This window comes from Nilaparvata lugens, chromosome 4 (assembly GCF_014356525.2).
Source record: "Nilaparvata lugens isolate BPH chromosome 4, ASM1435652v1, whole genome shotgun sequence".
Classification (NCBI taxonomy): Eukaryota; Metazoa; Arthropoda; class Insecta; order Hemiptera; family Delphacidae; genus Nilaparvata; species Nilaparvata lugens.
In genome coordinates this window covers 19,384,407-19,396,849 of record NC_052507.1, presented here as the reverse complement: position 1 = coordinate 19,396,849, position 12,443 = coordinate 19,384,407, and the positions used below count along the sequence as shown (strand labels likewise).

General features: G+C 34.3%; 1 protein-coding gene across 1 annotated transcript in view; it reads right to left on the bottom strand.

Annotated features, from left to right (window-relative positions):
- Window positions 1-12,443, bottom strand: part of LOC111061921 (chromosome-associated kinesin KIF4) — a 29,324-nt gene that overhangs the window by 13,095 nt on the left and 3,786 nt on the right. Inside the window, exons 5-10 of the mRNA XM_039426875.1 lie at window positions 11,790-11,893; window positions 11,053-11,258; window positions 2,968-3,143; window positions 2,084-2,272; window positions 1,700-1,846; window positions 932-1,132 (exon numbers count right to left, since the gene is read on the bottom strand). Coding sequence (XP_039282809.1) covers window positions 932-1,132; window positions 1,700-1,846; window positions 2,084-2,272; window positions 2,968-3,143; window positions 11,053-11,258; window positions 11,790-11,893 — 1,023 coding nt within the window. The remainder of the gene's footprint in view (window positions 1-931; window positions 1,133-1,699; window positions 1,847-2,083; window positions 2,273-2,967; window positions 3,144-11,052; window positions 11,259-11,789; window positions 11,894-12,443) is intronic.

Sequence of the window (12,443 nt, the reverse complement as noted above, 5' to 3'; positions counted from 1 at the left end):
AAGTTTACCTTGTATTATGAGGTGCAAAATTACATACTTAGGTCCTCTCATAATGTGCCCAAAGTATTTCAACTTCCTGATCTTAATGTCACGCACAATATTTAGTTGTTTACCCATACGTCTGAGAACTTCCGCATTTATTTATTTATTTATTAGATAGAGCGAACAATACAATAGTCGGAAAAGAAAAAACAGGCTATTGCCCAAAACTTCTTCAATTTCACCATAGCTACAACAGCTGTTGTTTTTTTGACTATGTGACTCTATCTGTCCAAGATATACGAAGCATACGCCGGTAGGTCCACATTTCAAACGCCTGAAGTCTGGCCTCACATCCCTATTAGAAGTAGTAAACACGCATTAAGCCTCTCAAATCCTAGAGCATGGTTACCTATAAGTGTTGAACCTCTGTATTAACAAATTGATTATCCCGAAAACAACTTTGTTCTCCGTACTGTATACACTGTACTACTATTAGTGTAGTTCCATTCATTAACTCCTTTATTTTCTTCTTTCTTCATATTAGCTTGATTTTGTTTTGAATTGATGCTCTCACTCAGCGGACAGGATTTTTCATTTGCTGGGTGATGCCAATAGTGTATTTAATTTGTTTTTTTCTTTTGTTTTAAATGTTATTTCCATTATCGAATTATATCTAAGGTATTAATAGAATGATTTTATACTTTATCTATTATGAAATGTTAACATGTATGTATTTGAACGTCCGTTTCACGTGACAGACTCTATATAACAGGAAAACATCAAGTCAGAGAATTCGGATATGAACCACGATTCAAAAGAACGTGAGTGCAAGTGATATGAGAGGAAATAAAAAGACAAGATTATTCATTCCTTTTGAAAGAATAGTGGAATACAGAGGTCGGACTACAATGAACAATGCATCAAGTAGAAGAAAAATAAATTCTCTTACCTGAAGTTGTTTGCTGCGTTCAGCCTGTTCTAAAACATGGCTTTCAATCGACCTTGTATCTTCCTTCGGAGTTCCAGGAGTTGGCTTCTCATTTTGATCAATATTCAGATGCCGATTCACGGGAGGCGTTTCAGCAGATGTCGATTGGTCCGAATCCATTTGATGAGTCAGCATTTCATCTTCACTCTTTTTGAACTCGGCCTGTAGTGGAAAAGGATAGTTTCATGAACTATAAACACTTTTGGTCACTGGATAAAAATTTGCTTTGCTTTTTCAGCATTATCGATTTTATTGATTAAATTTATTGGAGAAAATTTTTGAAGATGGAAAGATTCAAAAGGAATGATAATTTTTATTCAATATATAGGTTTCTGAAAGTGAAATCGCATACGAGATTACGATCTTCTATATCATCAAAAAATGAAATGAACGGCGAATAAAAGATTGTAGAATGCTCAGTTTATGCACAATAACAATTTTGAATTTGAATTGCACTACCAAGCAAACTAGCTGGGAAGTAATCAACAATTTTTTAATGTAAATCAAGCACATCAAGAGTAAAATATCAAATGGATAATTCTCTGAATTGGAATCACTTGAAAGGCATTCATACAATTTTCGTTAGATCCAAGTGATTCATCTGATTTCCAAATATATCTAGAAATGACTAGGTTTTTGTTTTAATAGAATATCCCGATCATGAGACAATTTACCAAAAAGATGTGTGTAAATATGCTATTAAAATACAAGTTATTCTACATTAAATACCTGTAGCTCTTCTATTTTCTTCTGTATATCAATCAAAGGCTCCAAATTTGTCAAGTCCTTGGTTTGGTTCAACGTTTCCACAGTCTGACTGAACTTGGAGCTCAACTGATCAAGCTCACTAGTCAATTTTTCTCTCGTTTTCTCTTCCTAAAAACAAAAAACACAACATTGAATTTGATAGAAAACTTAATAGGCTACCTTAGAACTAGAAGAAATGAAGACACACAGAAATTCATACAGTATGTTTAATTACAAACATCAAGAAAGTGATTCACGTATCATTAAAAGCGTCTCAATTTTTGTTGCTGCTTTATTAATTCTACTTTACTTCTAATATTTTCTGACTGTACATTTATGACACAAATCAGAAAAGAGGATTCTTACCATAAGAACTCTTTCGAATTGATTTGTGCTATGAGAGACCAACTCAGACATGGTTTCAGTCATTTTCTTCAGCTTCATGTTCAGGAATGTGTTTTCTTCAAGAAGCTGCTGGTGCTCTGGTGGGCAAGTCGATTGCATGATCGCTCTCTCGCCTCCGTTTTCTAACAATTGAAGTTGGAGTCGTTCCACCTGCAAACAAACATTAATCATAAGTAGGCCTAAACATGATAATATCTTATCGATATTTCAACCAAGATAATTCAATTTACATCAATGAGCTTTTCTTTTGGTGAAAATAATTCTACAACAGTTCAGCACCCCAGACAGAGTATACCAGTTTGTACAGGAGTGCATTTCTGGCATTCACCTTTTTCTTTGTGCTCTCACAGTAGATTTTAAATGTTAGGCTCCTATCCAATTTCACCCCAAGTTAGGTTGGGTTTGCCACATGTGCTAGTAATGTGTTCTATAACAGTCGACTTCAAAGAATAATTTCAAGCTTCAAATGTGACACAATTGTGATACAAAGTAAAAAGTGGAGCTAATCCTATTTCGAAATGCTTGATCTAAAAAGATTCTGGAGAGAAATAGTTAAGTATTCGCCTGATATTTTCTCTCACAATAGTTCAATGATAAATGGCTGTATATGTACAGTGATCATCTAAACGCAGTTGAAATAATTTCTATCACATCTACTAACATCTATTCATCTAAATGCAGTTGAAGGACAGTGTCACAACATTCTTCACATACTACATAATCAAAACAGATTATCTATAGAATTAGTATCAGTTGAAATAATTAATAGGAGCTTTGCGAAAGGTTTTCTTCAGGTTTATAATTGGAAATTATTTGTCTATAGAAAAATAAATAGGCTAGATTACCTCTTTTTTCAGCCTGGCCATTTCAGCAGCAACCGGATCTTGATTGACTATCGGCCTGTTCTTGATCTTGCGCGCTCGATCGGCATAGCGCAGTGTGCTCAGGGTTTCTTCCTGGTTGTAATCAGCTGGACTCACACAGGCTATCATCAATGTCTGCGAGTTACCGCCCAGCGAGTCTACAAAATTCAATAGCAATGTTATTATATAGTCCATAAACTATGTCTGGCATTATCAGATCAAATTTTTTCAATTTTTTTTTTCAATTTCAATTTATTAAAAACACACAAAACAAGACAAAACAAAATTACAAAGATTTACGAAACAAATAAAACACAATAAAATGTTACAAATATAAAAAACCAAGGGCTTAGTGTCTGGGTGTGTTGGAGAAGAGAAAAAAAAGAGAGGAAGATACCTAGCCAACTATGGTTTCCCATGTAATAGGCAGGCAAAAAAGAGAAGTAATGAGGAAAAAAGGAAGGGAGAAATGGGGGGAAGGAAGAAAACAGAGGAATAGGTACTCAAAATAAAGGTAAGCGAGTCCACTGAAAAATGAAAAAACTAATTAAAAAAAATGCTGGAGCAGAAATCTCGAGTCATATATATAAATGGAAGAAGAAATTACTGTACGTCCAGTTTTTTATATCCAGTTTAATTTTTCCGCTGATCTTATTGTCCATGAGAAAGTGATTTGGAATGAGGTTTATTATTTTAATACCTATGTAAATTAATTGCCTTCTTATACATTCAATATTAGTGTTATAGGTTACATATTTGTTAGCAGTGGCCCTTAGATTATAATAATTAAGAGTAGAGTTTATTGTGAGAGGAAAATCGGATCTATATTTTATTAAGTACTCAATTACGGTTTTTATGTATAATTGACGTATAGTCATGACCTCAAAATCACTAAAAACCATATCCGTTGGATAGAGCCTGGGTTTGCTTAATATAGTTTTAATTATCAGTTTTTGTGCTACAAATAATTCAGCAATATGACAGTTGAAACAGCCTCCCCAAACAACTATGCCATACTGCAGAATTGACTTGACTAGAGCATGATACATCATTTTCAGGTGGTTCTTATTAAGAATTCTGTTAACTTGGTAAAATTTAAAAGATAAATATCTAATTTTTCTACATATGTATTTAATATGAACATCCCATTTAAGGTTTTCATCAATTATAATTCCCAAATACTTAGTATTATTGACTTTTTTAATGGTGGGACAATCACAATTACCCAAGTTTAAATTGCACTGAGAATGGAGTCTCAAATCTTGATTCTCGTTAGGCTGCCCTACTCTATTTGCAGAGAAAGTTATGTAATTAGTTTTTTCAATATTTAAACTTAAGGTATTCTTATCTAACCACTTCTTAATTAAAAGCATATTATTTTCAGCTATAGTATGAACTTCATTCCATGAATTACCGTGAAAAATAGCTGCAGTATCATCTGCAAAGGATATCACAGTTGAGTTTAGAAGTCTTAAATTTAAAAAGTCATTTACATAGAGTATGAAAAGGATGGGAGAAAGTACAGTACCTTGAGGAAGACCATAAGAAGTTAAGTTAGTTACACTAGATTGATCATTTATGGTTAGGGACTGGGTTCTATTACTCAGATAGCTTTTGAACAATTTAAGCGAGACTCCTCTGAAACCATAGGACTCCAGTTTATTGAACAAAGTATTATGAGGTATTGTATCAAAAGCTTTGCGTATATCCAGGAAGACCGCAATAGTTTTCTTATTGGAGTTTATTTTATCAGATAAAGTATTGATGAATTTTATTAGAGCGTCAGATGTACTTTTACCATTTTGGAAACCGAATTGGTTCTTGTTGATTATTTTGTTAAGATTCAAGAAAGAAACAACTCTTGACTTTATTAGTTTCTCCATTATTTTAGCAAGGTTGCTGATAAGACTAATCGGTCTATAATTACAGGGATTAGTCGGGTCACCTTGTTTGAATAGAGGTTTTATTTTGGCTGATTTGAGGTGCTCGGGAAAATATCCCTCCTCAAAGCATAAAGCGAGAGGTTGAGATATAAAATTGGCTATTTTCTTCAGCGTAATATTACCTAGACCATCAATACCAGGACTGCAGTTGTTCTTTAGATTTTTAATAGTTGCCTCAACTTCAACTGGGCACGTTGGTCTCATAAAAAACGTGTTATCGATCTGTATTGCAGGAAATCGATCACCAGTATTATCAGGGATATTGATAGTTTGAGCTTGTAATTTACCCACATTTGTGAAATAATTGTTGAGGGAGTGAGCGTCAAGTTCAGTACTCTTTTCCTTGATACTGGCCTCACCTATAACTTCGTTTATGCACTTCCACAACTTCATGATGTTGTTATTACAATTTTCAATTTTCCCTTTATAGTAGACTTCCTTTGCATGATTTATGATCTTATTCAAATAAGCCTTATATTCATTCTTCAAGATATTGTTATTAGGATATCTTCTGAGTCTAGAATGCATTTTGTCCCGCGTGATTATTGATCTTATGATGCCTTCAGATATCCAGGGCTTTAGGGGACGAAGTCTGTTTGGTATCACTTTTACCTTCTTGCATTGATTGATGAGACTGGTCAAACGATCGACAAATTTATCCATAATAGTGTCAATGCTTCCATTCACGGTATAGATTTCTCTCCAATCTTCATTCCTTATGCGTTACAATAGTGCATGATAGTTGGTTCTAGTTAATGTGTTTATCAATACGTTTCTATTATCCTTATTGATAAAAGTTCAGTACAACCGCGTAGTGGTCAGTTATGGTTGTCCTAAATATAACTCCTCTAATGGACATAGAATGGTTGCCTGAATTTTTATAAAAAATGTGGTCAATGCAAGAATTTGTTGTGGTTGTTACTCTGGTATCACCAGTTATGTAAGACTTATAGCCATTACTATTGAAAATATGCAGATAATCTTGAACAGGAACACTAGTTGAATGTGTATTTATATTCATGTCTCCCGCCACACATACATTTATTCCATTAGGAATTTTACTGATTTCATTACTCAGACTATTAAGAAAATTATCAATATTTTGATTACTTGGTGATCTATAAACCCCAATCACCTTCACAATAAAATCATCAATTCTTAAGTCAGCACTAACTACATTGGCATCAGTGATATCGAGTGAAACTTCATTGAATCTTATGCAATCTTTTATGTACATGCATAATCCATCACATTTATTCTGTTTAGTGTACTTATTTATTGCCGTATATCCAGGAATGTTGAAAATGAACGGCATATCTGCAGTCAACCAGGTCTCAGTTAATATTATAATGTGAATATCAGTTTTCAATTCATTGAGGCAGCAAATAAACTGATCGAAATTAGCATTCAAACTACGTATATTCATAGACATAAATAACACTCAGCATCTTTATTTCTGTCCTCGTGAAAGTGATAGTTCAAATAATCGTCGATTACATCTGTTTCATTTTCTGTTTCTAAAATATTAAGAACTTCTTCAGTGTCACTCATAACTTATATCATCAGGTCCACTTCTCTTTTCCTTGTTCCATTTAACAAGCCCCTCACTATCTATGAATTTAAGTTTCTTAATTAGTTTGTCCACAGCATCATCTACCAGACTGGTTGTTAAATACCTGAAAGTTTCAGTGTGTCTAGACAAGGCAACAATCGCATGGGGCATGCTGTTATAGATTTCATTCTCCTTGTACTTAATTCTGATTAGAATAACATTTTTATGAGTTAGCCCTTGTGCTTCGTGGATTGTGTGAAGTGCAACATCCTCTCTCCACTTTATAGTATCACCCACCATAAGTTTTTCCTCTTGGGTGAATGTTAATATCAAAGTGTCGGGTTGTATCAGATGGTATTCCCCATTTCTGTAAGTAGGCAGAATTGAGATAGCTCTTTCATTAAGCGTCGTAATATTTTCATAGACAGTGGAAAGGACAAAACAAACATCGATAGGACATCTACGAGTTACCGTTTGTTTTGTAAAAGGTTCGCAGAATTCTGAAATTTTATGCCATCTTGTGGCATAATTACTTCTCTCAATGTAGGGTATTTGGTTTGCGTCACCAACTACAATTATTTCTGAGGCCTTACTCAAGTTAGCAATAAAACCGATGTAACCCGCATGCATAAGTAGAGCTTCATCAATAAAAACTCTATTGTATGTTTTATTCTGATTATGATTTATTATATATGAGCCAACTGTCCTGTAATCAAGCTTAAGACGATTACAATGTTTTCGACCATACCTTTCAATGACAGTTTCACGGATTGCTTTAATACCTGCCCGTGTTTGAGTGAGTACTAGATCCTTGCCAGGCTCATGATGCGAGACTATAAAGTAAGATTTACCACAGCCGGGAACACCGTCATACCATTTTATTTTAGGAAGTTTACACTCATGAAGAGTTATTCTATTTATAGTTTTTATTAATTCGCTATTCAGCATAAGTGTAGTATTACGTGTGACTAAAACATATCGTTCTTTAGTAGAGAATTTTAAAGTATCCTCTTGAAATTCTACGTAACTTCCACCCTGCTCCAAGCAATATCCCATTCGGTATTTAAAGTTTGTTATGAATAGGAATCTTTTCAAATTATTATCAGAGATGTTCATATTGTTATTCAGGACGCTTATTAGTTCATCACCTGATATTGACATGTTTCTATGCGTGACCCTAAGAAGAATATTTTTATATATTTTAGCATTTTCGTTATCAGTGTTTTGAAGTAGGGTCCGTAATTCAATCATAGATTTTATGAATGCTTCACGTTTATTATTACCTTCAAAGAATCCCACAGGGTACTCAACTCCCGGACTATCAGATAGCTTAGGTATATTAAGAAAATTAATTTCACAATAACCTCGATAATAAACTTCAAATCTCTAGCTCCTATGACAGTACTCAAGAGTTCAGTGGCAGGAATATCAAAATAAGTTTCACCCAGATTGTTAAAAGAATCAATTCCTATAATCAAAGGGTAATTGAATTTACTCCAATCATTTATTCTATTCAAAAGATCAATAAGTACCCCATTTTCACCATCATTTAATATGAAAATAGGAATGTTCTTATCAGAAAACAAAACTCTTATACAATTAGAATCCAGTAACACATTCAGGTGATTCCATTCTTCAAGAGAGAAATACTTTTTATTTCTAAGCAGAGAGAGACCTTTGGATGTTTTAATAATATTTCCTATTTTTGTAAAAGATATCATAACATCAACCCTCTCACCAAAATTATAAACCAGACTTATCTTACTTTTATCAGTATTAGTTGTTACGCAGAAACTATCAATTTTGTTAAGTATGGAATTTAAAGTAATCATTTTGTGTTGGGTTGATTGCTTGATTTTACTATCACTATTATTTTTATTTATCCTCAGTATATTAAATATTTTTCTTTCAGATTCCATAATCAGCTCTATCAATTATTTGTTGTAGCGCTTTTTGATAGGAAGGGCACTCTCTGTCACCTACTTTGTGATCGAAAGCTTTTTTATCATTGCGGCAATTCAAACATGAGGGCTTTTTGTCTCTATTAGGGCACTCTTTAACATCATGTCCTGTAGTGGAACAGTGAGCACAGGTGTTTTGTGCTTGAGTGCAATGCTTACTGATATGTCCAATTTTTTGGCACTTGAAGCAACGAGAGACGGCAACATAGTCTCCAACTCGGCACACCCTCCAATCAATACCAATCCGCGATTTGTTAATGAATTCTTTTCTTAATTCACCAGTGCACTCCACTACCCAGTGCACGGTGTTTTTGTTTTTCGGTCCTATTTTAAAAATCGGCCTGAAGTTTTTCAAGAAATTTTCCCTACTCAATGACGATGACTCGAGATTTCTCTCAAATACATCGTTTGCCAATTCAGCAGCAGTTATATCTGCAGCGACGTGATACAGAATTATTCTTGGCAATTTGGATTGTGGCTCGCTTACCTTTATGTTTGGATGTTGCAGGACCTTATCACCCAAAACATTTTCCTTATTGGCCCTTGGGTGAAGCACTAACAGCCCACCCCCTCCCCACGGACATCAACGGCTTTTTTAATGTTCAAATTTTGTTCACGGTGATGTTCTTCTTTATTGTTTCTCGAATTTTTCCGCTTTGTTCCTTTTCCGTTCCATTTATTTTTGCTGGCTTCAGGATGATCACATTCTCCTTGGTGACAGCTTCTTGGTCCGGGGCGGAGACTCCCTGGCTGCAGCAGTGGAGGCGGCACTCGATAATGTAGAAGGTGCGGTCCTCTTCTTTGGCAGTTGCACGGCCTCAGCAAATGAGATCGGCTTGTTGTGGCTTTTTGCAACTTCACTTGCTAGTTTATTCACACTCTGCTCCAGAGTGTGAATTTTTCCAAACATTTCCGCGTTGTTTTCTTGAATATTTTGCTTAACGTCTATTCTTTCGATACTGATGTTAAGTTCATTGCACGCATTTAAAAACGAATCATAGTCCTCTCTGGATACTTTTTTCACGATAATTTCACTCCCCAATTTTAGAAATATCTCTTGTATATTTTTAAGAGAACGTACCTCGAAACGTATTCCGCTATCGTTTTTACTTTTCGGTGGCAATTCGGGAGGCATATTCATGTCATCCTTTTCCTCCACTTCCTCGTATTCGAGCTGCGCGGATGGTGGTAGTTTTATTGGCGAATTATATAGTTCATACATATTATACGAAATAACATTTATTCTGGCTTCAAGGAAGAATGCTTAGGACGACAAGTTATTTAAGATAGAACGCTTTGTGTAAAAAAGACGAAAGATTAGTAAAAATAGATGGTATTCATATGATGCAATGATCATTCATTTATAGAAACTATGTCTGGCATTATCAGATCAAATTCATTCTCTCCGCAAAATGGATCAACAAATCATGTAAGTTGTAAATTATAAGGAAAACGGAATACAAATAAAATAGGCCTACATAAATACAAGACTGCACAATATCAAGAATAACAAGAAATAAAAATCTGTTGTGGCGCACTCACACAACTTTCCTAGCCGTTATGAAAATTTATCACCTGATGCTAGTGTTCACGCGCATCTCAAGTCTACTATTCAAAGATCAGAGCCAGCTGGTGACAGGACAATAACGCAGGAGACACACGAGGTCTGCTATCTCTTCATGGTGAATGAATGATTCAATAGAATCAACAGTTGCCAACAGTTTGCAATTGAATAATCACATTTTCTCGAATTTCAAACTTATTTTCAATTTTACTTAACATAAATTGTAGAGATTTTCATGCTCAATCTTTTCCACTTGAAATTTGTTGTTTAAATTTTATCTGGAGCCTGATAATTGGGAATCTGATATCAAACTTTGCATAGATGGGGCGGAGCTCCTGAATTTTTTACAGATATGGGACTTGTGGCAGTTGATAGAGCTTATCAATGACTATTCAAGGTATAAATTTGATCAAAATCGTTAGAGCCGTTTTCGAGAAAATTGCGAAAAACCCTGATTTTGACAACATTTTCGCCATTTTAGCCGCCATCTTGAATTGCATTTGATCGATATTGTTCGTGTCGGATCCTTATAGTGTAAGGGCCTCAAGTTCCAAATCATTTTTTTGATTGGGAGATGAGATATCGTGTACACAGACACACATACACTCATACCCTATACACACACATACAGACCAATACCAAGAACCACTTTTTTGGACTCAGCGGACCTTGAAACAGATAGAAAATTGGAAATTGGGGTACCTTATTTTTTTTCGGAAAGCAATACTTTTCTTACCAGGGCAAGGAAAGTAAAAATACAGACAAGCCAACGATATTTTTATAAAATCCATTACATATTTACTACGAAAACATTCAAGCTTCTCAATAATTTCTAGTTTATATCATCTAGTTATCGGAATTATAAAAATCTTATGAGATCATAACAAAACCTTTTTGTGAAACTTGGTTAATTTCACATTGTAAGATCTGAGAGGAGTCATCAATGGTGTTATTGTAATGTAGGAAATCTTTTTCTAGTTGTTGGCTTCAAATAAAAACCTTGAACGATTGTAAAATAGAAGAGTTGTTTGAGGTTTGAGTACTTGCCTTGTAAAAGTCTTGTGAGTTTGCTGTCTCTATAAGAGATGTAGTTGCTGCCACCCCCAAGAGCTGATATCACATTACCCAATGCTAGCAATCCCTTATTAATATTAACACCTTCTTTGAAAGTCTGGCCAGTAGCTTTTGTTTTTTTCGGACGCTCGGATCCAGCCAAATCTACAAGGTGAAATTTCGCTGTCATTGCTTCATCACTGGAAAAGTAAAACATCGATTTGAAAAAGCCATCAAAAGCATGAGATAGCAGAATAATGTGCTAATAACATAATAACAAAAGTATGTGCTATTATAGTACTTGAATAATAAGCATACCGTACCATTTTCAAAGAAACTATAGTGGAATTAATTTTAAAGTCTTATCCTCATCGAATTATAATTTATTTTAACCAATAGTTGACTATAACCTTTCAAAAGTACTGCATTTATCCTCTACTAAACCATTCCGATAATAACATGACATTTGACTAACTTGAGATGCATAACATGTAATACTGATAAAACACATTTATTCTGATCAAATTTCCCTAGTATTGTTTCTTGTGATTATATGAACACTTCAGACGCTAATGGGTTTTAAAGAGTAATGATGTCTCAAAAATCCAATAAATTACAGTTTTTATTTGGAGGAACAAATTTCCATTCATCAGTATAACTTATGCGTAATCTTGTGATGTGTCATTTTAATCAATTGAACAATGTTAAGCTACTTAATTCAACAAACTCACATGTTTGATTTTTTCGAAAAGTTCAGTGTCACAGTAAATATAGCGTGACTTCTGGAAGACTGCGAGTTCATGGCAGTTGCTCCAGTAGCTCGACACAGTGAACCCTAGAATAAAAATACCTGGATTAAAGAAATTATCATGTACTTCCATAGAATAATTATTTTGCACTTACAGAAAGTGAAATTTTCCAATCAATTTAAATTATGGAATGGAAGGAATATCAGGTATTTCAAATGTCCAAGAAAAAAGTTTTAGGTACTTGTTTTTCACAAAAAAAAAAAAAAAACTGTATAAAGCCGTGCCCGCACTGAACAAATGTTTGACATACATGCTCGGCAAACATGTTTGTTGAGGGACTCAGGAACAAACATTTTAAAAAGTTTGGACAATCATTGTTTGTCAAACAAAAAATATTGTTTTTCCAAACATTTTCAGTGTTTGCTGTAAAAAATAAAACCTGTTCTCCCTACTTGTAAATATTTTGTTTGGTGAGGCGTCCACACTGGCGACGGGCAAACATTGTTTGCCAAACATAATGAAAAGAGTATTTTTTTCTACTTTTTAGAGAAGGTCGAACAGTTGCTCTTGATAAAGCTGTGAAAAAGTTTCAATAATAAAATTTGCCCAAACTGTTTCAACAAACATATTTGTCAA